The 23,313-nt window shown below is 33.4% G+C and overlaps 1 protein-coding gene across 2 annotated transcripts in view; it reads right to left on the bottom strand.

The window, feature by feature from the left end:
* The window catches only part of sema3ab (sema domain, immunoglobulin domain (Ig), short basic domain, secreted, (semaphorin) 3Ab), a 217,624-nt gene that overhangs the window by 30,221 nt on the left and 164,090 nt on the right, over positions 1-23,313 (bottom strand). For both annotated transcript variants that reach the window (XM_015352900.2, XM_006633561.3), the window contains 3 exons: positions 19,872-20,032; positions 15,908-15,970; positions 4,618-4,737 (listed from right to left, as the gene is read on the bottom strand). In XM_015352900.2, the coding sequence (XP_015208386.1) occupies positions 4,618-4,737; positions 15,908-15,970; positions 19,872-20,032 (344 nt within the window). The remainder of the gene's footprint in view (positions 1-4,617; positions 4,738-15,907; positions 15,971-19,871; positions 20,033-23,313) is intronic.

Here is a 23,313-nt window from a genome sequence, read left to right as displayed (position 1 = left end):
TGATAATTTCTGTGAATATGAATCCCATTTCGGCAATGGACTGGTGTGCCATCCAGAGCATAGTATGCCCCTATGAAAGGCTTTGTGTTACTGTGACCCTTACTTCTTACTGTATCATTATATGAGAATCATATAATGTATCATTATATATCATATCATTCATATGAGTAGCTTCATTGTATACTGTATGTCAGGTGTTTTGTACTGTATTTCTCCACATTATTCTGATAAATTTAGTTTTAAAAAAGTATCAAAAACATTTGAGTGTAAGAGCACAATAATAATGCAGTTCCTCATGGAGACCTTTCTATTTCCCTCATACTGCTTACCACATTGTAAGTCACTTTTTTTCTGTTAAAAATGCTCATTTTACCACATAAATCTCACTTTCTGCTCACCCTGGAGCATTGACTTGTGTACCTCATTACTGTCTTAATGTATTTCACTACATCCAAAGACTATGAATACAGGGTAAAATACAAATAAATAAGTTGTAATTAGTAATTAATTAGATACTAACTACAACAATACATTTATAGATTTTTGTAAACTGAATCTACCATAATAGTTTTCTCCTTTACAGGCGATAATAAAACATATTTTTTTCTTCCTCGATTTTGATATAATAGATATCTATCTAAAAGGTACAATTACAATGTAATCTAGGAAGTGAAACAAGTTAGAATGTACATCATATGACAAACACTCACTTCTCCAATATCTATTTTTTTTACCATTATACATACCATAATTAACATACATTTTAGATAGCTAAGTGCTGTAGATAAATATATACATTTCAAACTAAGATAAATTTACAAATGACCTAGTGTACGTTTTCCTAGTTATTTTTATTATAGTTAATAGAGTCATCAGGCTATATACAGCCATAGCCTAGTTCTCAGAAACTGACTCCACAAGCAAATTCTGCAACTTCTTAGTGTAAGAGAAAAACATGACAGTAATACAGTTAAAAAACGTAACATGAATTGATTACTGGAATATTATTATCAGAGGAGTAGTGACCAGCTGTTAGAGGTACAAAATTGCCATAGGAGTGAATTCTAGTGAGTAAAACAAGTAAAAGGGCCAATTATTACACACACTTATTGTTGTTGAAATGTACTGTCTTGGGAACAAGTTGTCCGATTTAGATGTATTGTCATGGGGATGATTTGTCATGGGAGTGAATTGTCATGGGGACAAATTGTCTGGGACAAATCGCCATGAGGGAAACTGACAGGGAAAAAGTAAAGTGGTGTGGAACTGAAAAGTAAAGTGTGTAAAGGTGGAGGCCATAAAATATTCATATGAGTTCTTAGTTTAAGTTTAAATTTCCAACCAAAGCTAAAGACAATCCCCCCTAGAACTATTTTTTTTCTCCTATTCACTATTTTGGCTTTTAACATTATCCAGATTTGTGTGAAGGCAAAAGTGAAAAGCAATTTCGTTTCTAAGATGTCAAAGGGGAAGACGTGGCATGATTTATTATCCTGCCTGTCAGCCTTTCGGTATCTTTGAATTTTAGAAATGATTCAGTTTAATCATAGTATTAGTATTTTTCAATTTATAAAGTTTCACTAAAATTATACATCTTGATATTACTATGCTGCATTAATATTTTATTTTTGTGTTTTATTGTAATATTACATTTTACTGTATGTTTAAAAAATAAAAGTTTTGTAAGTGGTCAAAACTGGAGGACTTGGGGGACTTTCCTCATGCCTGATTATGAGACAATATTCAGTATTTTAGCAACTCTATAGCTTGTTATGGGTTATATTTACATAAATGTTAATAATAATAATTATTCCTTATACTCCTATAGCGCTTTTCTGGACACTCCACTCAAAGCACTTTACAGGTAATGGGGACTCCCCTCCACCACTACCAATGTGCAGCATCCACCTGGATGATGCCATGGCAGCCATAATGTGCCAGCATGCTAACAACACATCAACTATCAGTGCGGAGGAGAGTGATGAAGCCAATTCATACTGTAGGTAGAGATTATTAGGAAGCCATGATTGGTAAAGGCCAATGAGAAATTTTACAAGGACACCGGGATAGAACCCCAACTCTTTTTGAGATATACCCTGGGATTTTTAATGACCACAGAGAGTCAGAACTTTGGTTTTACATCTCATACGCAGGACGGCACCTTTTTACAGTATAGTATCCCTGTCACTATACTAGGTCATTAGGACTCACACAGACCACAGGATGAGCACCCCCTACTGGCCCCATTAAAACCTCTTCCAGCAGCAAACTTAGCTTTCCCAGGAGGTCTCCCATCAAGGTACTGGCTAGGCTCACAACTGCTTATCTTCATTGGATTGCCAGATGTGAGTTGCAGGGCGATATGGCTGCTGGCTGTTGTTGTTTAAATCTGTGTAGTTTAACAATGTTAAAGATGTTGTAGTTTAAATCTGAAATTTCAGACTAGCTAGCTCTTAACACAATGTTTTGAGAACCTTTTATTTATTTATGGTATTATCTTGATAATCTTGTTCCATAAAGACTGCATTCATAATTAGCTAGATATTCACACTGCCTAGCACCTGTTATACGTTCTGAATAAGTTAAGAGAAGGTAAATGTTTATTGAAGAATATAATGTGAATAGACATCAGAATAAATATAAAGGTAGGAAATGGGTTTTATTCCAAACAAAAAAGAATAGGATGGAGAAAGTCTTCAGTGGGAATTTTGTCCTCTATTTATACAGAGAAATAGACAATATGGTTGGAGTATACAGAGCATATGGAAAAACAAAACCTCCTTGTTTGCATTCCAAAGAAATGACACTGAGTGCAGTTTAATCCTGTATCTGAAACAGACACTCATAAATAACTTGGAAAATAATTAAAAGGCTGAAAAAACATTATTTCAAAACATTATTTCAACAATGAAAGGATAAAAATAATGAAAATATCCAAATAGGAATTTTATTTGTTTTAAACACAGATATCCGTATAATGAATATTCATTTACTTAGTCTGTATGTAAACCAAATTTACACAACAAATAGAGATTCACAATTTTTTCAGTATTTGAACTCAATTTACACTTAAATAATCTGGTCTGATCTGTACATCATGGACATTTTCAGATAAGAATACAATAATCATAATTTGTAATAATCTTATAATATAATACTCATAGAGACTATCATTTAGCTGCAAGTTCACCTAGTCATCTTACAAAGTTAAATTTTGATCACTGGCACCATCAGCTATCTGTATGCATTACATTTGAATATCACAGATGACGTCTCATATGTTAAAGTAGAAACAGTCTCATGCTTATAGGATGTTTAAAGGTAAAATCCAAATCAAAAGGTATTTTATCATTGTAAAAATAATAGAAAAATCAAAACTCAGAATCATTACCAAAGTTCATTCAATAAAGACTAATGACTCTTTCTCATTTTCCTTATTCATGGAGTATAACTATATGTCCAATTCTATTTTCGAACCATGTCTAACTTTAAGAAAAATGCATTTGTGGAAACATGACATCTTAAAGTGGTTGAACAGGACAGCTGGAAAATATCCCATCTCTCTCAGCCTCATATGTCACTTTCATGTCAATTTGCAGTTCAAACAATGTCCAAACAAAGACGTCTAAACAATGAAGACCTTATTTATGTCTGAATGGCTTTTTGCCTCCCAAGCATTTTGTTGTTTGCAGACATTAGGAAATGAAAGATTTTAATATAGCAATTGTCGGTATCATAAATAATGCTATCATTGTACTGTGGTGCAGTGATTGCCAACTTACTAGGCTTCGTAGAGTTTGATCTGTAAGTATAATTAAAGGCAATAGAGTGCACAAGGTATGATTTCTTTCCTCTATTTTGATTATTTATCTTGTTGCAGTGTACTCTAATTGAATCTGTGCTATTTTTGGACAAAAGCTTGTACTCAATTATACATAATTATGCTAAATCTAATTCATTTCAATAAAAAAACAATAACAATGTAAAAATGGGTTTACTGTATGAGCACATTTGTTTCACGGGGAATAAAATCAAAAGGCTTGTGTATGTTTTCAGATACTGTGCTGTGTGCATTCAGTGAACCTATTGTCAATATCCAACAAAACAAATGAGATCAGTCTTTACACATCCTGCTGAATCAGCTCTCCAGAAGTGCTTGTAATGTCAAATGAGAGTAGTGATACAGGGATAAGCCAAAGGAGATGACTTAGTGGATGATGTTGTAGACAAAATGTAGGACCTGTACCTGTATTGGATTATAGCTTTCTATTTTATAAGCATTGAGCTCACAATAACAAAGGAAGAAGCCAAACGTTAGCATGTTTAATGAATATACAGTAAGTTACAGTAAGTTCTGAACATCAAAATGTTTAATGGGAAAACATTGTATGTGTGCATGTACTGTATATACTGTATTTAATGTAACACACACTTGTAATAAAGGTCCAATCAGTCTGCTTTCATGTAAAATACTTAATTGAGACTTTAAAACTAAAAATGACTGTTATACACATCTGTTCCTCTTGTTATTAAATTATTCTATGCCAATGTTATTTAAATCGGCAAGACATGAATCAACCAAAAATGTTAACAATGAACTTTAAAGAAAATAATTACCTCAGGACGTCTTCCAACTTCAAGGTAGGCACAAATAGGATGAAAGGCCCCAGTTCCACAAACATACAGATGTGTTTGGTTAAAGGTTTGAAGCACTTTGATGAAATTGGAACATTCTTTCTATTGGGAAAGATAATAGTACAACAATAGGATTTAATCAGTAACATGTTCAATTTTCTTTCTCTTGTGGTACTACTGTATATTTGTGGTTAACAAAACCTTGGTTTTTGGTAACCATAAGCTTCATGATCTTGCTTTCAGTTTATAAATTTTAAATTGATTCTTCCCAACTGAATTGTTTCCACCTGTTTTATGTATTCTCAGGAAGGCTGGATGTAGTGGAGGCCCTCCAACAAAACTTTAATAGCATTCCTAAAAAATCATAGAGACCCAGCAGGATGTTTTAGGAGAGCATCTATGGAGGAAATCTTTCCCATATGATACATACAGGTGGACATATCTGAAACACATTACAACTCCAGACTATACAAATGTAAATTGGAGAAAGCCATGCCATTTAAACTAATCAAGCCACGAAATATGTTTACTTCTTGAACTGAACACTCAAATAAAGTAATGTAGAATTTGTATCAATACAAGTACATTGAATTATATTGAATTAAAACATTTATTTATACCTTTCTACTTTTTTTACATTTTCACCTTTCCAAAGAGAAAGGCATGCATACTTATCCTGTTAATGGACAAAAAGTTTATTCATTTTAAGAAAATCACCTTTAAAGATAGAAATAAATTTGCTTTCAAAAGTCAATAAACTATGAAATAAAACTTGAAATAAATCACAAGCAAATTACAAACATAGTAAATTACAAGCTCTAACAAAAAAACCTTCACAGAAACCTACAGCATTAATATTGGAACTTATATTTTTAGAAATATTTTAGAAACCAATCCAAAAATATTTTATTTGTTAATGCTCATATTGTGATAAATATCTCTTTCATTACAACACATTACATTCTGAGTGACATTGTAGATCTGTTCTTATAATAATGTCAGCAACACTAATCTTTGTGATTCATTTGTAACTGAGAGTGAGAAGACTGTTTTTCAGAAGTAATTATTTTAATACTGGGAATTTGAGATAACCCTAAAAAGTGAGTTGTGTTTGTCCTAAAAACATATGTACACCACATTTTTTATTTATATTTAAAGATATCATATCTTTTTTCTGCAGGCCAGTTCCTGAATAATAAACATTCACAAGAGCTTCTTTAGCAAAGGTCATATCAGTGAGCATTTCATATTCCAAAGCACAAATCCACAAAGATTAATGCAGATCTTTTCAGAATTGTTAGAACAATAAAGAACATCCATCTGTGTAAACATCTGTTCAAAAAGGAAGCCAAACATGTGTCTCTTGTATTTTGTATGTCATATAGAAATATGATCTCTTTTTGAGCACACATGAATATGAAATGTCACTGGATAGTTGTTAATGAAACTACATCAGCAATTACATGGTTGATATTTTTATTCCAGAAAGTTAATTTTCCTGAAGGGCACTGTTACAGGAGTATCCTTAATTAGAATATTTCAGCTGGTTTGATAATTCTACTTCCATAGATTTAACACGGTCTTTAAATGGTCTTTAAATGATTTAATTACAGTCTTTAAACAACTTTAAACAGTTTCTGCAGGGCCACTGAACACAAGAAAAATCAAAATGTTAAAAATCTGCAGGAAACATAAAAGAACTCTGCAAGATCTCACTGATTCTTTGAAAAAGCTTTATTTTCAAGTATATCTTGATTAAGGATCAATACTTTTATTTTATTAATAAAGGGCACTACTGGTAAGGTATGTTATACTGTATATTCAGGTGAGTAGCTTGTTGTCTTTCTACAACACAGCTGTGGAGTCCTAGTTGTCTAGAACAGTACAACTTAGGCTTAGGCTAAGGCTTTTTTTTCTTAGGCTTTTTTGTTTTGTCAATGTGTATAGTTACCTAAAGCTGAAGGAGTATGATATTTGAGGAATTGTGCGAAGAGGCACAGTCTTATAAGTGATCAAGGCGATTTAAAGATTGAAAGTGTTGCTGAAATCCTTTTTAATTAAACATTTGATTCTTAGAAAACAATGTGTTATATTACAGTATATACTGTATTGTAAACATATTCCAAATTTTAAAAATTCAATTAATTCAAATTACTTATCAAACAAATTTACACATACAGTATTAAGAATTTGTTTTCATAGATTTAATTTCAATTTGCCAGGCATAAAGTAAATAAACTGTAAAAGGTGTTGTAGTATAAAATACAACTGTTCTGGGGTGAGTTTCCCGAAAACGATTAATCTTAGAGACAAACGAGCAGCTTTACGATCTACGTACGTAACGTACGACTTACTTTTTCGTGGGTTTCCCAAAACCCCTCTTAATCGATCATTTAACAAGCGAGTATAAAGTACTTCTTTGTTAACCCCTCCCCTGAAGTCGCTTAGCAAAAAGCATCACAAGTCGATTGAAAAACAATCGATTGAAAATACTTTCATTATATGGTGTCGGTTTTGGTCCTTCAGTGGGATGAAATAAAGTTGTGAAAAGGAATATGAAGCAAACATGACATCATAATTTAACAACCATTTTAGCGAAAGCGTATAGATAGGCCCAAAATGGGACCCTTATTGTTTCTAAGAGAAAAGCAAATAAATGACCGTAAAAGAAAATCAAGTTTAACTGCGTGGACAGTGTATGCGTCCTGCATGATGTCTTTGATTTAAAACCATATTTTTTGGTGCGCTGCCATTGTTAAGAATCACAGTGTTTCATGAGAAAAAAATGTTGTTATTTTTTAACATAAAACGGTATTCGAACTTTAAATATTGCATCGACCGTGGGTTTCGGTACGGAATGGAGCAGGCATGGGAATGGGGCTGAACAACAAATTTATTAACTCGAATCGGGAAAGGTACACACACAGGGACAGGGGTTACAGCGCTGCACCTACACTAACATACACATACGAAGGGAAGAGACTGTATCCCAGACTCCGTCCCACTATATAGTCCGGTAGTCCCCAGGTGCTGTTCTCAGCCCGCCCTGCATGGCGCTACATTGTAATACATGTTACATGTTTCACCTTCTTTATGGAATTTAAATACATTTTAAACTCCCCCCAAAAGTACTAAAAGAGGGAGTATTATTAAAACATTTGACTTACAGTAAAAATATGAAATGTACCCAAGATGACTAATAAATTAATTACTGTATAAATAAATGTTATTTTTTTCGAATTTCCTCTTACATAGTACACCAAAATATCAAAATCCTTAATATAAACTCTTAGTATTCTATATTTCAAGAGAATTCCCATGCCGTGAATTGAATGTGCTCTGTCTGGCGATCTCTGACACTAAGGTTGGCGCAAGAGGTAGCCAGTTTAAGAAGCACTTAGTAATTAACGAGTGGGTCGGGGAGCACGTAGATTACGAAGGATTTAACGTTTTACTTTAGTTACGATAGGTTTTGGGAAACACTCGTAAATTAACAATCTATCTTAAGAGCGACTTTACGATGTTCTTAGCGCTATGATGCTTTCGGAAAACTCACCCCTGGATATTAATGTCATACCACACAGCAAGGAACAAATCTTTTAGCTTGGTGGTTTTAGTCTTGATCTTCACAGATCTGTGTTCTAAGTTATGACTATATACCATATAAAAACATAAAGGTTGTATTGATTTATTCAATATTATTATGTTATACTACATATTCCTCATGGTAGCTGAGTATAGTGGTGCTAGAGAAGTTATTTAACTGAAAATAATTCAGGAATTAAATAGACAGATCCAAAAAACACTTTCTGCATCTGTATTCCTGCCCCCACACAAAAAGTCAAGTTAAAACTAATTCCTGTTTCAATTTTACATCAATATAGTGTACCTAACAATTTATTTCCTGTCAATAAACAACATCTAATACATAAACATAGTAAGCATGGGAAGCATAAACACCAATGGGAAAAAAGGATCACAATTAAAATGACTATGATGAAGAACTGTACCTTAAAAGAGGTGGAAAGGAAAAAATAAAAAAAATAACTTGGGCTTAGAGACAAAAATAAATATACTACAGACTTGAAGCCTTACATATAATTAATTGTAAAGTGGTAGAATTACTCTTACAGGAAGTAAGGTTTAAGTTACAGATTGTTTGGAATGCTACAGGCATTATGTTATGGATATAACTTTAAAATAAAGCTAATCATGCCATTTAATAAAAATGCACTTTCCCCACTGGATTAGAAAATGTTAACCAATCACACTTGATCATTATCCAAGAAGATTACAGATTTCAACTTATTTTAGCTCCATTGTCCTCAGACTCAGCTTAGTAGGAAATATAACAATAAAAAGATAGCTAAGCTGCAGCACCCTTTGTTATCTCGCTCTGCTCAGAGCCTTCAGTCTTTTATTTTTTGACAAGACAGATACTCAGTAATTCCATTTAGTCTCAATAGGCTGAAAAATGACATTGTTCCAGCTCAGTAACAAATAGCTTTAGTCAGCCTCTCCTTTCATGAGCAAATCTCTGTCCAGACAGAAAACCTGTTTAAAGAGATCACCTGACATTCATGTGTTTGAAAAAAAAATACAGTAGTTCAAACAAAACCTACTCAAAGTCAATAGAGCTAGATAGTTTCCATATGAACCCATCTAGGCAAAAGCTCTGTTATTACAATTTCGTATTTCATTGACTTGCCCAGGGCAATATCTTGTTGAAATTTATCAGCGTGTGTAATCTGTAATATTCATATGCTGAAGTTTAATCTAGAGATTTCGCGCCACTTCATTTATCATTTTACTGAGCGACATTTTGAAGTTGACAGGCTGTTTGCATTATTATTATTTTTAGAGCATCTTTTGCCAGCATGGGTGTACTGTATGTGTGCCAAGTGCACTAGAACTGACAAGAAGTCAGAAATCAAGTCCAAAAAATATAATCATTCTTCTGTGTTACTGCTTAGGGTATTTGACTCAGCTGCAAGCAGCTATATTTTAAGTATTATTATAAGCCCATATTTAAATGTAAATAAGCCATGTGTGTAACAGTGGTGGAGCAATAGCTGGTGCAATTGTATGGAACGTTCCCATTCATTTGGAAAGTGAATCGCTTGCCTTTGTCTAAGCGTTACAATTTCAAGTTCCACTCCACTCTTATAAAGTGAAAAAACATTGAAATTAGAGAGCTCCAATCCCAGACAATTGCCTATAGTCCATATTTCTATTTTTTCACCATCATGTCTATGCATGTCCATGTAGAGGATGAAGAAATAATTTTACATGATTTGGAATAATAATACTGTGGAATAATATTAAATGAAAGTGTTCAAATATTTGTATTTTGGGGAACTTCTGGAAGAAATTTATTTGTTAAGAATGAGCATCACACTTTTCCTGTCCAAATTTCAATGAATACAAGTACTGTATAATTAGCAGTGCATTTTAATTACAACTATATACACTGTATATAACACAGAATATATAAGCTTTGCTTTCTTAAACTAAACTTGTCCTTTATTTGATTACATTTAATTATGTCAGCACTTAAGGTTGTCTTATGGTCGTTGCTCACATTTTAAGTGATCCACAAAGTTATTCTCAACAGTCAGGGCTTCTCCATATTCCATATACAGTTTATACATACACTGTACAGTACTGTACAGTATATGCTTAGGACTTTTATAAATGCTGTTCTGCAGATAGATCTTTTCTCTTGTATTTTAATGTAATGGTTTCAATCATAATATTACATAATGTGTACAATTGGGGCAGAGTGGTGGCTCTGTGGCTAAGGATCTGTGCCTGTGGCTGGAAGGTTGCCAGTTCAAATCCTGCAGCTGGCAGAGGAGTCCTACTCTGTTGAGCCCTTGAGCAAGGCCCTTAACCCCAACTGCTCCAGGGGTGCTGTACAATGGCTGACCCTCTGCTCTGACTCCAAGGTTCTCTCTCTCTCTGTGTCTGTATGTGTCATGGAGAGCAAGTTGGAGTATGCAAAAAAGACAAATTCCTAATGCAAGAAATTGAATATGGCTAATAAAGTGATCTTAATCTTAACAGTAAAGGAAATGGCTGTGGGGTCTTCTAGTGTGAAGAAGAAGGCTCCTCAGCCAAAAAAGTTGTGTTTTCTTTCTTCTCTTTTCAGCATGGAATAAACCTATTACTTGTTCCTTTGCAGCCTATGCATGCTGACGTAACTACCCACCTTAAATAACAGCATAGTTATTTAATGTGTTGGTTTTATCCCTTTATGTCGCTGATTTAGCCTTCAGGGAATGAAAATTAAAGACAAAATAAAAGACAGGGATTATGTAAGGTTTATCTTAACTTAAGTCTTTTAAACCATATATATTAATCCTCATCATATGCTCAACTTGTTTAATAATAAAACATCAGTCTTTAAAGCCTGCCCAATGGTCAAAAAAGAGCAGACAGGCTCAATGATCCGTGTTTAATCCTCTTGGCACAAACATTTGCTTATGTCATGAGTAATTCACTCTCCATAGTCTGTGTTAGATCATGATGTTCCGGAAGGTCTATTGTTAAGTGTATTCCAAAAACAGCTGAAAAATCTTTTACCTCTATAGATTTACCCCTTCATTATAAACACAAGAGAATCATTTTCTATAAGCTTCTGCTGTTATTGTCTTTGCTAAAGTAGTTGCATGCTTTACAAGTTAATCTTGTGAATAAAGGCTGGATAAATCCATTGAATTATTAAAATAGCAGAACAAATTTTAAGTGCACAAAGCAAAAATGTCTACTACGTCTTTCCTATTCTTCAGTTAGATGATACTTACACTAAATATGTAATAACTATTAATTAAAACTAAGAATTCGCAGTACACTAAGTGGTGTATTCCAGCATCATTTCACAATTAAATTTCTTCAATTATTGTGATTACTATTGTTCCATTTATAATACTGCGGGATCCGTTTCATAGTATTGTACATACTAAGTCACACTGCAACTGTAAAAGTGTATTTATTATTAACATGTTTTAATGGAAAATTAGTGTTTTAAAAAAATACAACATAAGAGCAAATTATTATATGATCTGCATATAATTTAAGATTTGCCAATCATTCTCTTTTCTGCTATAGTGGTTTCAATTCAAAACAAATATTCTATTTTAAAATGCTGTGCTATTTAAGATACAAATTTAATAGTATATGCAGTATAATGAAGAACTCCATCTGCCTGTTAAGGTTTTTTTTTTAAATTCACATCCACAGATGACAATTAAGAAACAGACTTAAGAGTTTCTAGCAGGTATCCCATTAGCAGTACCCCTGTTTTCATCACTATGTGTATTTTAGCAACCGTGTAATTATGATTAGATAAAAGACCAGAAGTGATCTGTGTAAAAGCATACATAACAAGAGAAATTAGAAAATGGCTTGCTTGAAAAATAGTGTAATTGGAAGCTGAAGTACTGTATTTTTTTACTTTCACTTTTATTTTTGCAAATGGAAAACCAAAAACTATTTTTTTTGCCTCTTACAACTATTGCTTACTCTTCTTAATAGAATGATCTGAAATGGTATTCTAACTCTCTATAATTCTGTAATTAAATATGGTACCATACATAAAGCAAAAGATAGAATGTCTCTCAACATTCTATCAACATTTTAACTTTTTTATGTTTGTACTTTCAGTGTGTTTAGAAAACAAATGAAACACACCAGTATAGCCATGCTCATATTGATATAACGCTGTTTGGGCCTCTCTGACCTTTCAGATGCCACAATGAAACAATTTAAGCAAATAAGCTCTCATTCAAGACAAACGCAAGATGAGAGAAAGTGGTGTTTATTGATGTTAAGTGAAAAAGACGTAATGGTATCACGTGTAAACATGTTTAAGAGAATCTGCACGTGGTATGACTGTATGAGTGATCAGTATCTAGTACAGTATGTCCACCATTAACCCACATACAAGACTCTTATAGACTGATAGAGAGTTTAGGACATACTACAGCATCACAAGTCAATTCACACTCCTCCATTCAATTGTTAAAACAGCTGTTAAAATGCCAGTGTTATTTGTTGGTAGTTGTTTGTTGGTAGTTGACATTCCTTCTATCTAACTCAATTTACAGATGACAAACTGGGTAAACATTTAATGAAATACGATGTCCCAATCTATAGTATGTGAGTGATCCCCAATTTAAATAGAAAGTCTTAAGTGATTCTTACTTCAAGGTACTATATTGCATATTATCATGTTCAGAGATTAAGCAATTATGTATGTTCACCATTGTCTTGGTGGAAAATCAGTCTGAAAATGCTGTCATCATAACACTGTTCAGTGACATTTTCAATAAAACAAGAAAGGATTAATGTTACACTAACAACCTTATTCTCCAACTTGGACAAATGAGGAACAGGGTTGGGAGTCCTGAGAACAATGTTTATTGCATATTTTGGTGTGAAAACTGCACCAAAGTGAGTTGTATCACTTACATACAAGGCTGCTGCACTGGGTAGTCTAGCTATTATGTTTGTGGGTCTCTTTGTGCAAACAAAGCTAACACATTTCCCAAAGATTCCCCCTCCTTCTTTTACTGAGCTGTGGCATCACTACATCTGGAAATTACAGATTGTATGTGTCTTTGTACATACAATCTTACAAGCACACATTTCTGACCATCCAGGGTAACATTCATTATTTTTCTTTCTCGGAAGGTAAAAAGGAGAACATATGAGATGTAAAGTTTTGTACTAACATATCACATACAGTATACAGTATATAATGTCCCATTATACACTTAGGCCCAGATAAAGTTTGATGTAAGAATTTTTAGAATCCTATTCTCTCTAACATATTAATGTCACCATCACATGTCAGTTAAACAAAAAGCTTTGACAGTATCTTAATAATATTTTTGATAATATAACAAGCTATTAATTATTACTGACAAAATTTCACATGAACACTGACACCGTGAATCAGTGTTAGCCCCATGGTTATAAAGAAGACTAATTATCTCAGACTTTAATGATTAAAAGAATTGTTGTTGTTTTTTTTAGTCTATAAAGTGAATAGTAAATAAAAGAGTGTTATTTTTGGTTGACCACATTATGATTGGAAAATTAGTTTTATTTCCTGCTTCATTTAATTGGATAAAAAACTGTGACAGTTTTAAGAATGCAAATAGGATGCAAAAATCTAGTTTATCAGATACTACTGTCCTGTATTTTGTTTTAGTTTTCCTGTCATTTAAGTGATTATTTAAAACTATCTTTTTAAGTAACTTGTTTACATAAAGTTCTCATTTTTGCGTGTGTTGAACATTTTTTAAAGTAAAAGTCTTTTTATAATCCATTTGTTGTATATTTGTAGGTTCAATTAAGATTGACAGTTCAAATAAATGCAATTTTAGGCATTATTATTGTCATAGATATCTTCAGGTAATCTGACTGAACTGTTGTTGGCCTAGTGCAGTGGTTCTCAAACTTTTTGGACCAAGTACCACCCCTAATCCAACCAAAGCATCCAAGTACCACCTACAAGTCATCATCTCATAGGAACCCCAGTAATTCTCAATGACCAACATGAGAGCACGTGCACACACACTCACACATACATATAATAAATATTATAATAATAAACTTTATTTGATATAGTGCCTTTAAAGGTGGCTTCTCAAAGTGTTTTACAGAAAAAAAAAACATTAACAACAACTAATAAAATACAATATACAATTCACAACAGTTTAACAGATATTAAATCGTCAGGCATTTTCTTGATTGCAAAGGTCTCGCAATCGGATGTTGTAATGCATACATTAATTTCTGGAGCACCCTCTCTAATTAGTGCAACTACACCGTTATGTCGGCTTGTCATTGCTCTAGCACCGTCTGTACAAATTTTATCCAGTCGAGGCCATTCTCTTCGATAAATTCATTCAGAAGCTGAAATATGTGCTCTCCTGTAGTTCCTGTTGGTTGCGATTTACAGAACAGAAAGTCTTCATGGGACATGCCCTCAAACTCGTATCTAACGTAAACGAGCAAATTGGCCAAATCGACTACAGACTCATCTAATTGCAGTAAAAAACATCTGCTCATCTTAATGCGCTCTATCAGTGTACTTTTGATATAATCCTTCATTTCAACAATTCTATGAATGACTGTGTCTTTCAGGGGGAGGGGGCAGCAGGTCGAGCTGTTTAGCAGCTTTTTCTCTACACATAATACGTGTCAGCTCTTTTGCCAACGGTAAATAAGGTTCTTCCAAAATAGTGTAGCTTACCTGCTTTAGCAAAACGCAAGCTTGCATTTTTCCGCGTTTCCGTTTTTATTTCCGTATTTATTTAAAGTTTTTATTTCATGCGCATGGGAGCGAAACACAGAGACGCTAGGTGTATTTTTCTCAAATTAGAACAGTTCTTAGATATTTTTCTGTTATCACGCTTTCGTGTGCTCACAAGATTACCTGTGTTCGTAGCACGTATTTCTATGCATTCATGTGTTTAGAACGTTGGCATTGTTCAAAAATCACGCACATTCTCCTTTCTCCCTATTTGCTGGAGATACAGTAGCTTTTTTTAAATACAATTGGTCACTTGCATCCGTAGCACGCATTCCTATAGAGTGGTATAGAATTACAGAGTATCTCTTGTGTCCACTGAAGTATTAGCGCGCACTGTATCGTAGTACGTATGCTGCGTATTCGACACGTATTAAAATACAAAATATGAAAACCCGTCCCGATTTTTCAGTGCACACGACACAGTTCCAGGGTCATTTGGCGTACCACTTGGCGGCACTCCACGTACCACTGCCGGTACGCGTACCACAGTTTGAGAACCACTGGCCTAGTGTATATTTTGACATGTTCTGCTTGTTATATATAAAAAGAATATCTTAGAACTTTAGAAAGCAGCCATGTGAGTTTGACACATTTAAATTAAACTTCTCCTAGTTTACTAGACCAGAAACATCCCTCTATTCCAGAGAAATAAGGTATCTATGAAGAAATTGAATGTGAGAATGTAATGCCATCTCTTTCCATTATCAATGACTGGTACAGGTAACAATGCAGTAGATTTAAAATTATGCAAACCAATGCAAACTTATCCATTTATATTTAAAACAATCATGCTTGCAAGATTTGGAAGACTAGAAGTGATACCCTGTGTTAACCCCAAATTAATAACACCTGCACCGAAATAAAGTTAGGTTAATTTTTAATTGTCGAAACATCAATTCAAAAAGGAATTTCAATGTATTTAAATGATATTTAGTGCTATCTACTTACCAAAATATCTTTTCCTGCCCACTTGCATTCATCTCTCCTTGTGGGAGAAGCAGGCCATGCAATCTAAAAGTGACCAGAAAATTATCATAAGGGTAATTGTTTTTAACATCTCTTACATTACAATCATATTCCATAAATAACAGTAACAGTAATTTGCTTGCAAAACCACTTTTATAAGTATAACTTTCATTGTGACAGAATATCTAACCAACATTTGAATAGATCAGAAATCCTGCCATTTAATGCTGAATTAACTGTTGATGCTTATTTCACAAAAAACTCTGTCCTGTGTTCATCTACATTTAAAATCGGAAATAAAAAAAACAGATAGTTATGTTGATTTGTATCTAAAACATTTTTTTCTACTTCTTTTTCTTTCCTGGAAAAAAACAACAGCAAGATATGTGCTTTTCTCAGCAAATATGTTCATATGCACATTTTACACATTAAGGCATTCATACCTTTTTGCTTAAGTTAATATTAAAATGTACTGAGAATTTACTTGAGTAAAAGAAAACATTGCAGAATCTGAAAGTAGCCCAAGTACTTATTCAGTTAAGCAAAACCCACAAGTATTACATTATCATGTTTCCTTTTCATTTCAAAATCGACTTTATTTTGACACAAAGATATTTTTTCAGACATCAGCCTTGAGGAATTTGTGCCTAGCATTTTACAGTGTTTTTTTTTTAACCTCATTATCAGATAAGATATCTATAAACCTATTTCAGGTACCTAAAGATTATTAATGTATTTTTAGCAAATTCCACAAAAGTAAAGAAATGTAAGTAATGTCGCCCACCCAAAACAATTCTGTATAAAACAGTCTGCATAGAAAAATGTACACTGTTATAATTATAGACACAGACCTGTTCATCCACATAAAGTATCATAAACACATTACATTACATTACATTACAAGAGCTGCCTTATTTGGATTTAGTCTGACACCACAGAAAACTATGGTCTATATATGGGCTTTTCCACTTAAGCAACTGTACAACTCTGAAATGTATCCAGACAGAATTCACTGAAAACTCAGAGTATACAAAACATATTTTGAAATATTCTAATTATACAGTATGAACAACATAATGGTAAAAAAAACAAGATTCCATGACTAAATCCTTTGGAATGGTTACAAATCATTACTTTTTTGTTGGTGGATGAGCAGAATAACTAAATATTCTAGTGCATCCTGGGGTTACCAAAACTGATACCAACAAATTCCAAAAATACCAAAACTGGTACCAAGTCTAAGAAATTACTTTACCTAACCTATGGTAACCTTGTTAGATTTTTGGTTGTCAAGTCTTTAAATTTCCAAAGAAAAGTGTGCTCCCAAAGACATTTTGATAATTGAGTTGATAAATTATTTCTGCAGCTTTCATACCGTGGTACAACATTTGTTATTTATCTTGCTTCTACTGGAAGAGCAGCTCAAGAGCATCATCAGAATCAAATCTATAATAAACACATCTGTACTATGGTACTGTACCTGTTGGAATGACTATCACCTGGAATGAAAACACAGTCATTATTATAAATAAAATGTATTATAATATTATTCAGCACACACAAAGAAGCCTTCTCAACTGAAATGTGTTTCTTTTCTTCTGTTTTCAGCATGGAATAAACCTTTACTTGTTCCATTTTATTATTATGATTATGATTATTATTTACCTGCAGTAAGAATATTTGGTATTTAAAACTGAATTATTATGCCTAAATAATACATAACTTTATAGAACATTTTAATGAAAAAATCTCAGCATTTAAAAATTCTGAAACCAAAAACATCACTTTATATAAGTATATTTTACAACACATATGACATACGTAGGGAGGCTTTATGTTTTTTGTGTTGCTTTTAATAGTTCTTTATATTACAGATTTATAGTGGATCATATAGTAAGTTTATTGTATTTCTATTTCCTGTTGTGATGCAATTTCATCTTTTTCATTGTGTATTAGGGAATCACTTTGCCTTTACGTCCCCAACTTTGTTTGAATCTGCTGTTGGTTAGTAAGATCTTCCTAAACATTATTGAACAGGAGAAACCCCATTAATATTTTGACATCTCTAGCACAGGATTTAATCAACAAATTATCTTATTTTAAAGGTAGGAAATGATGAAGCAAAACTAATCTCTCTAAGCAGATTAAACCCCTTGAAAACTAATACTATACAATAACTATACTGATTCATTGGACATGTTTTATTTGAAAGTCGCTAGCTTCTGAAGCTATTGCTGCTGTATCACAGGTCTAACAAATAAAATATATCTTTAAGTGGCTTAAAAGAACTATCTAAAAACAATTTAGAGTTCAAATAAACAGTATGATGAAGATAAAGGTAATTATATAATGGAGATCATTGAGGGACTCATCTGAGGAGTGAGTCTGAGAGTAAACTAAGGGTAGCATAATAGAAAAAGCTAATGGAGTATGGAAAAAAAACTAAAATTAAACATACAGTATTCTTTAGTATTCTGTCTACAGTTAATTGCTCATTACCCAGGCGTATGATCCACATCATACATGGGTGGTCCATCTTTAGATTTTCATGCCAACTTAACTTTTAAAAATTAATAGGATACATTACTGTGGACACTCAGTCCCTGACTGTGCATGGTATAGTAGTCTGCAAAAAATGTTTTTCTTCAAAGCTAGCTGTAGCAGAAATTTGTAATATGTAATTATTTCATCTTCATAATATTTATTATTGATTTTATTTGGAATAAAACAAATATGGAGGGCACTGTGGTGCAGCAGTTAGCAATTACTGCCATGCAATGCTGGAGCCCTGGGCTCATTTCCTGGGGTGCTATTAGTGTGGAGTTTTTATTTTCTCCCCTTGTTTGTGTGGGTTTCCTCTGGGTACTTTAATTTCCTACCACATTTTCCTCCTCCGCATTTTCAGACCAGCTTCATTATTAAATATCGATAGGAAATGTTACTGTGGACACTTAGTCTGTGATTATTCATGTTAAAGTAATGGGAAAAATGGCTCATTTGAGAGTTTGTATGTTTCTGTCTGCATTTGCCCTGTGACTGGCATCCTATCCAGTGTGTAACCTGTCTTGCTCTTGTTGCTTGCCAGGATAGGCTCCAGTTCCCCTAAGGCCCTGTATTGTATAAAGTAAAACCAAGACCTATTAGCTGCTTGTTTATGATGTCATATTATCTGAACACCATTCAGGTAAGGTTTGCAGCAACCTGAAATGTATCCCAGAAATTTATTGAGTGCAAGGTGAGACTACACGTTGGATACCGATAGGGATACCTAACACAGGGTAAATAAACCAAGTAACCAAGCAAGCCTGTCTTTGGAAAGTGGTAGGAAACAAAAGGATGCGAAGCAAACTCACACAAACAAAAGCAGAAAGTCTACACAGAATGTGCCCCAAGAGCTGTGCAATAGTAACAGCTATTCCACTGTGGTGCCCACATACAAGCATTAGTGCAACTACTTCTAGTAAGGGTCTCAGAAGCAAAAGGCACAAGGTGGAATTACATACAGGATGAAAAGCCAATCCATTGCTTGGCACAAGCACACACAGTTTAGAGATACAAACTAGCCTGCTTATCGTTGGAAGGTGGGAGGGATCCAGAGCTGGTGAAAACCCACACAACCATATGGATTCCACATAAAAGGCAGCCAAGTACGGAAACAAACTTAGAACCCAAGTTTGAGCCAGTAGCATTTACTGCACTGCAATGCCACACTGAATAGAAACAGTATACTATATACTAGACAATTTAATCACAGACTGGAAACATGTAATACAATATTTTTCTCAAAAGTCATGTATGGCTTAAAAATACAAATGTCACACATGGTATCTCAGCCCCTAATTAATTCATGAAGAAAGAAAAAGCTTAATGAAAATGACATTCTATTCAAATACTCCCCCTTTCCACGTTTCACTTTGCCTGTCATTCCTAAATCGATCAAGGTTACCTTTAAATAGTCCTTGTTAATGTTGACAAGATTAAAGGAAAATATATGGTCCTTGGCTCCCACCAATAGTCTCCCCTTTTCCTCATCCAACAGGAAAGTGTGATAACTGGAGCTGTTAGCCAGGCCATTAAAGGTAATTAGGTTGTTGGACTCCAACATTTCTGAAAAAGAAATAAAGAATATCATATGTCAACAGAAAAGTACAATTTGAAAATTACATCTGAAAGAATGTAGAAATAAATATGTGTTGCATATCAGTATGTCATTTTGATGTCAAGGCGCCATTTCTGTGCTGCTTTCCACTTAAATGCCTGTAGTGCATGTAAAGATCCCATCTGCTCCTACATGTTTTTCATTAGGAGGTGCATGTAGCATTTAATGGCACCCTTTCGGAGGAAATAACCAACACCAGAAATGTAAACATTACACCCACTGCAATGCTCTCTACCAGTTCATGAGAAAATATTACATTTCACTGTAAATTAGATGTTTAGCAATGTGTGGATGAAAGTGTATAAGTGTATATGTTTGTGATAATTTTGTTGATTATTAGTGCACTGAAGATATCGTAAAGGTCCTACCTGTACATATTCACAATAATTTTCTAAAATTATATATCTATTATTGAGGATATCTATAAGCACATTGTTGGTGTATCATGCTATCTAAATTATATATTGTCCATACTGTATATACAACACAAATGTTTTATTGGTACTGTATGTATAATACTGTATGTTATCTGTTAAAACATTACATTCAAATAAGAAAGGTCAACCAAAAAGCTCAAGAAACAATAATTGAAAAATGCAATATGCCTCCATTTTCTTAAAACTACTTTTTTTTCATTATATTCTCTGATTTAGCATAAATATGACAAGTACAACATTCCTGAAAAATGTAATTTTGGTTCTCTTTCACCACACAAGGCACTTTCATTAATCTACAGCAAATTGCTGTTTTTTTCTTATCTTGATGGATGAAGATCAGTACTGTATGTCTGCCTGATTCAACCACTTACCTGTTCTTATTTTAATATTCATGTCGAATAGTGAAAATCATATAAAGCATTATTCAAAACACTGGATATATAGTATATGTCCTTTCTCTTGATAAATGGATGTATTATCTTTTCTGTTTTTAAGGCATTGCTTTCTGTCCAAAATATCACAGGAAGCTGTCAAGCATATCATAAAACGTTTTATCAATTGAAGCACAGCTTGATTTAAATTTATTCAAGCATTTAATGAGCAAATTCATCAACTAACTCAGTTTATTAAACCAGTGTTTCATGCTGAAACATTAATTTAATAAATTCTAAGCAAATGGAGCAAAGTGTTTGTGACATAACCTTTTTAAACAAATGTATTCATAAAATGTTAGCTCTACCCGATACTTTTTCATAGTAACATGGTGAAAAATGAACAGAAAAAAAATGATGCCATATTTAATTTATAAAATTTCCATCCAATATGTATTGTGATAAATATGAAAAGGCACCACTCTGAACACCACAGGGGAGACAGCTTTTTAAATCAAGGAGCACACTCATCTTTTGCTTTTGAGTCTCTCCTCTGAATGTTTAATAGCTGTAGGGACTGTACAGCAGGATCTAGAAACATTTCTTAATGTGCCAGTCAGTGCTGCGTTTTAATGTAAAACTGCCATTTTACAGTCTAAAGGCACAGACAAGAGTATAATTTGTTAGAGGCTCAGCATTCTTAATGTAGTGTAGTGTTAATCATGTTTATGATAGTATTTTTCTCAACTATTTGCAGATTACCATATGTTTTTATAAATACACCCAGCAAACTGAAAATTTCGAAAAGGAAATGGTCTCTCTGTACTCAACTGTTATTTACCTGAAAATGAATGTTGTTTTAGAAGGCAAAAATATAGTTGAGGGATGATATACTGCATATAGTGTATGTACATTCTAGATTAAATAATATCCCCCCAGTTTTCTTTGTTTTTAAAAATATTTTTAAACTGTAAAAGGCTACATTCTGTTTCACAACACAAAGACAACTGGCAGCATATGAACTGAACAGTTGGTCTACTGATTCTACAAGGATTACACAGTTAGAAAAGGTTACACTATATCTTGCTTAGAGTGAACAATCCTGATCAATCCACTGAACTTGTTGTACAGATTCATCAAGGATAGTTGTTTTCCTTTACCTGTCAGATAAAAGATACATGTTTCTGTATGGTAGAGAACTATTGTATGTGGGAATATAGGCAGCAGAAGCACAGGTGAGAGTGGATTATTAAACTCTGAAGCGCCTCAGGCAGAGAATTCACTTGGCTTTATTTTGACTTGATGGACTGCAATTGAAGCAGTCAGTCATACTTGCCTGCGTGCCCTTTTCGTACTTCAGGCACTCCAGGTGCTCAACCTCACAAAACAGGCATTCAAGCCAGCCACAACACAGCTGGTAAAGACAGGGTGCTGGAGGTGGTCTTTAATTAATCGGGCCAAGAGTTGTGTGGGTGGTTCAGTAGATTTAAAATCAACATTTATTTATTTAATACCATATACATGTAAGCGAATATGGTAAAGTGGCATTTTAGACTGAAGTGATTGACTTGTGACTGACATAAAAAGTCAGGCAAAATTTCAGTGCAATTGCAAAATTATGCTATTATTAATGCATTTATACCTCGTTTTATATCATTAACAGTATTTTATACTTAACCTTTTCATACATTTACTAGTCTAGTTGCAGTCAACTTCAAGCTACCTCATTATTGCACAATAAGTGATGTTAAGCATACAGGTAATTGCAAAAGGACAGACTGTAACTGAAGTTTTCATCTTGTTTCTTAAATGGGTATTATTAAGTGGATATTCCAATCCTCCACCATTAACCCAAAATACGAACGTTATCATTGGTCATGGACAGTTCAACATCCAGCAAATGTCTGCTTGTACCCCATCAAACCACCACTGTTAATATTACTCAAACAAAATGACTCAGTACAAAATCAGTCCAGACAGGGTGCTTGCTGTGAAGGTAGCCACCACTCAATTTGTAATTGTACACCTGAGTTCACATTTTCAAGAGGTGTTAAGTGGGTTTACATTAAACAAAACTTAAATTTAATTTTCAAGTAATCATTTGGTTTAATGTAGTGTTCAAATTTCAAGTCTAACTTTAATTTTGTAATTGATCTAGGACTGTTGATTTAAAGTAAATTTATTATGTTACTACTCACACAAACTATCCCTAAGTGTTGTATAACAGTACATTTGTCATTTTTAGTTTTGTATGCATCACATGACTTTAAAGAGTTTTACCAGTACTTTTATAAATATATAAGAATATAATGATGTCAAGTCCTATGTCATTTATTGATTTTACAAATGACAAACATCTAATAAACTATTAATGTGAAAAGCAAACAATTATCTCAAACTACATTATCTTTATTGTAATTG

The sequence above is a fragment of the Lepisosteus oculatus genome, chromosome 7, assembly GCF_040954835.1.
Source record: "Lepisosteus oculatus isolate fLepOcu1 chromosome 7, fLepOcu1.hap2, whole genome shotgun sequence".
NCBI classification, from domain to species: domain Eukaryota; kingdom Metazoa; phylum Chordata; class Actinopteri; order Semionotiformes; family Lepisosteidae; genus Lepisosteus; species Lepisosteus oculatus.
The sequence above is the reverse complement of the archived record's forward strand: the minus strand, read 5'-3'. Positions and strand labels throughout refer to the sequence as shown.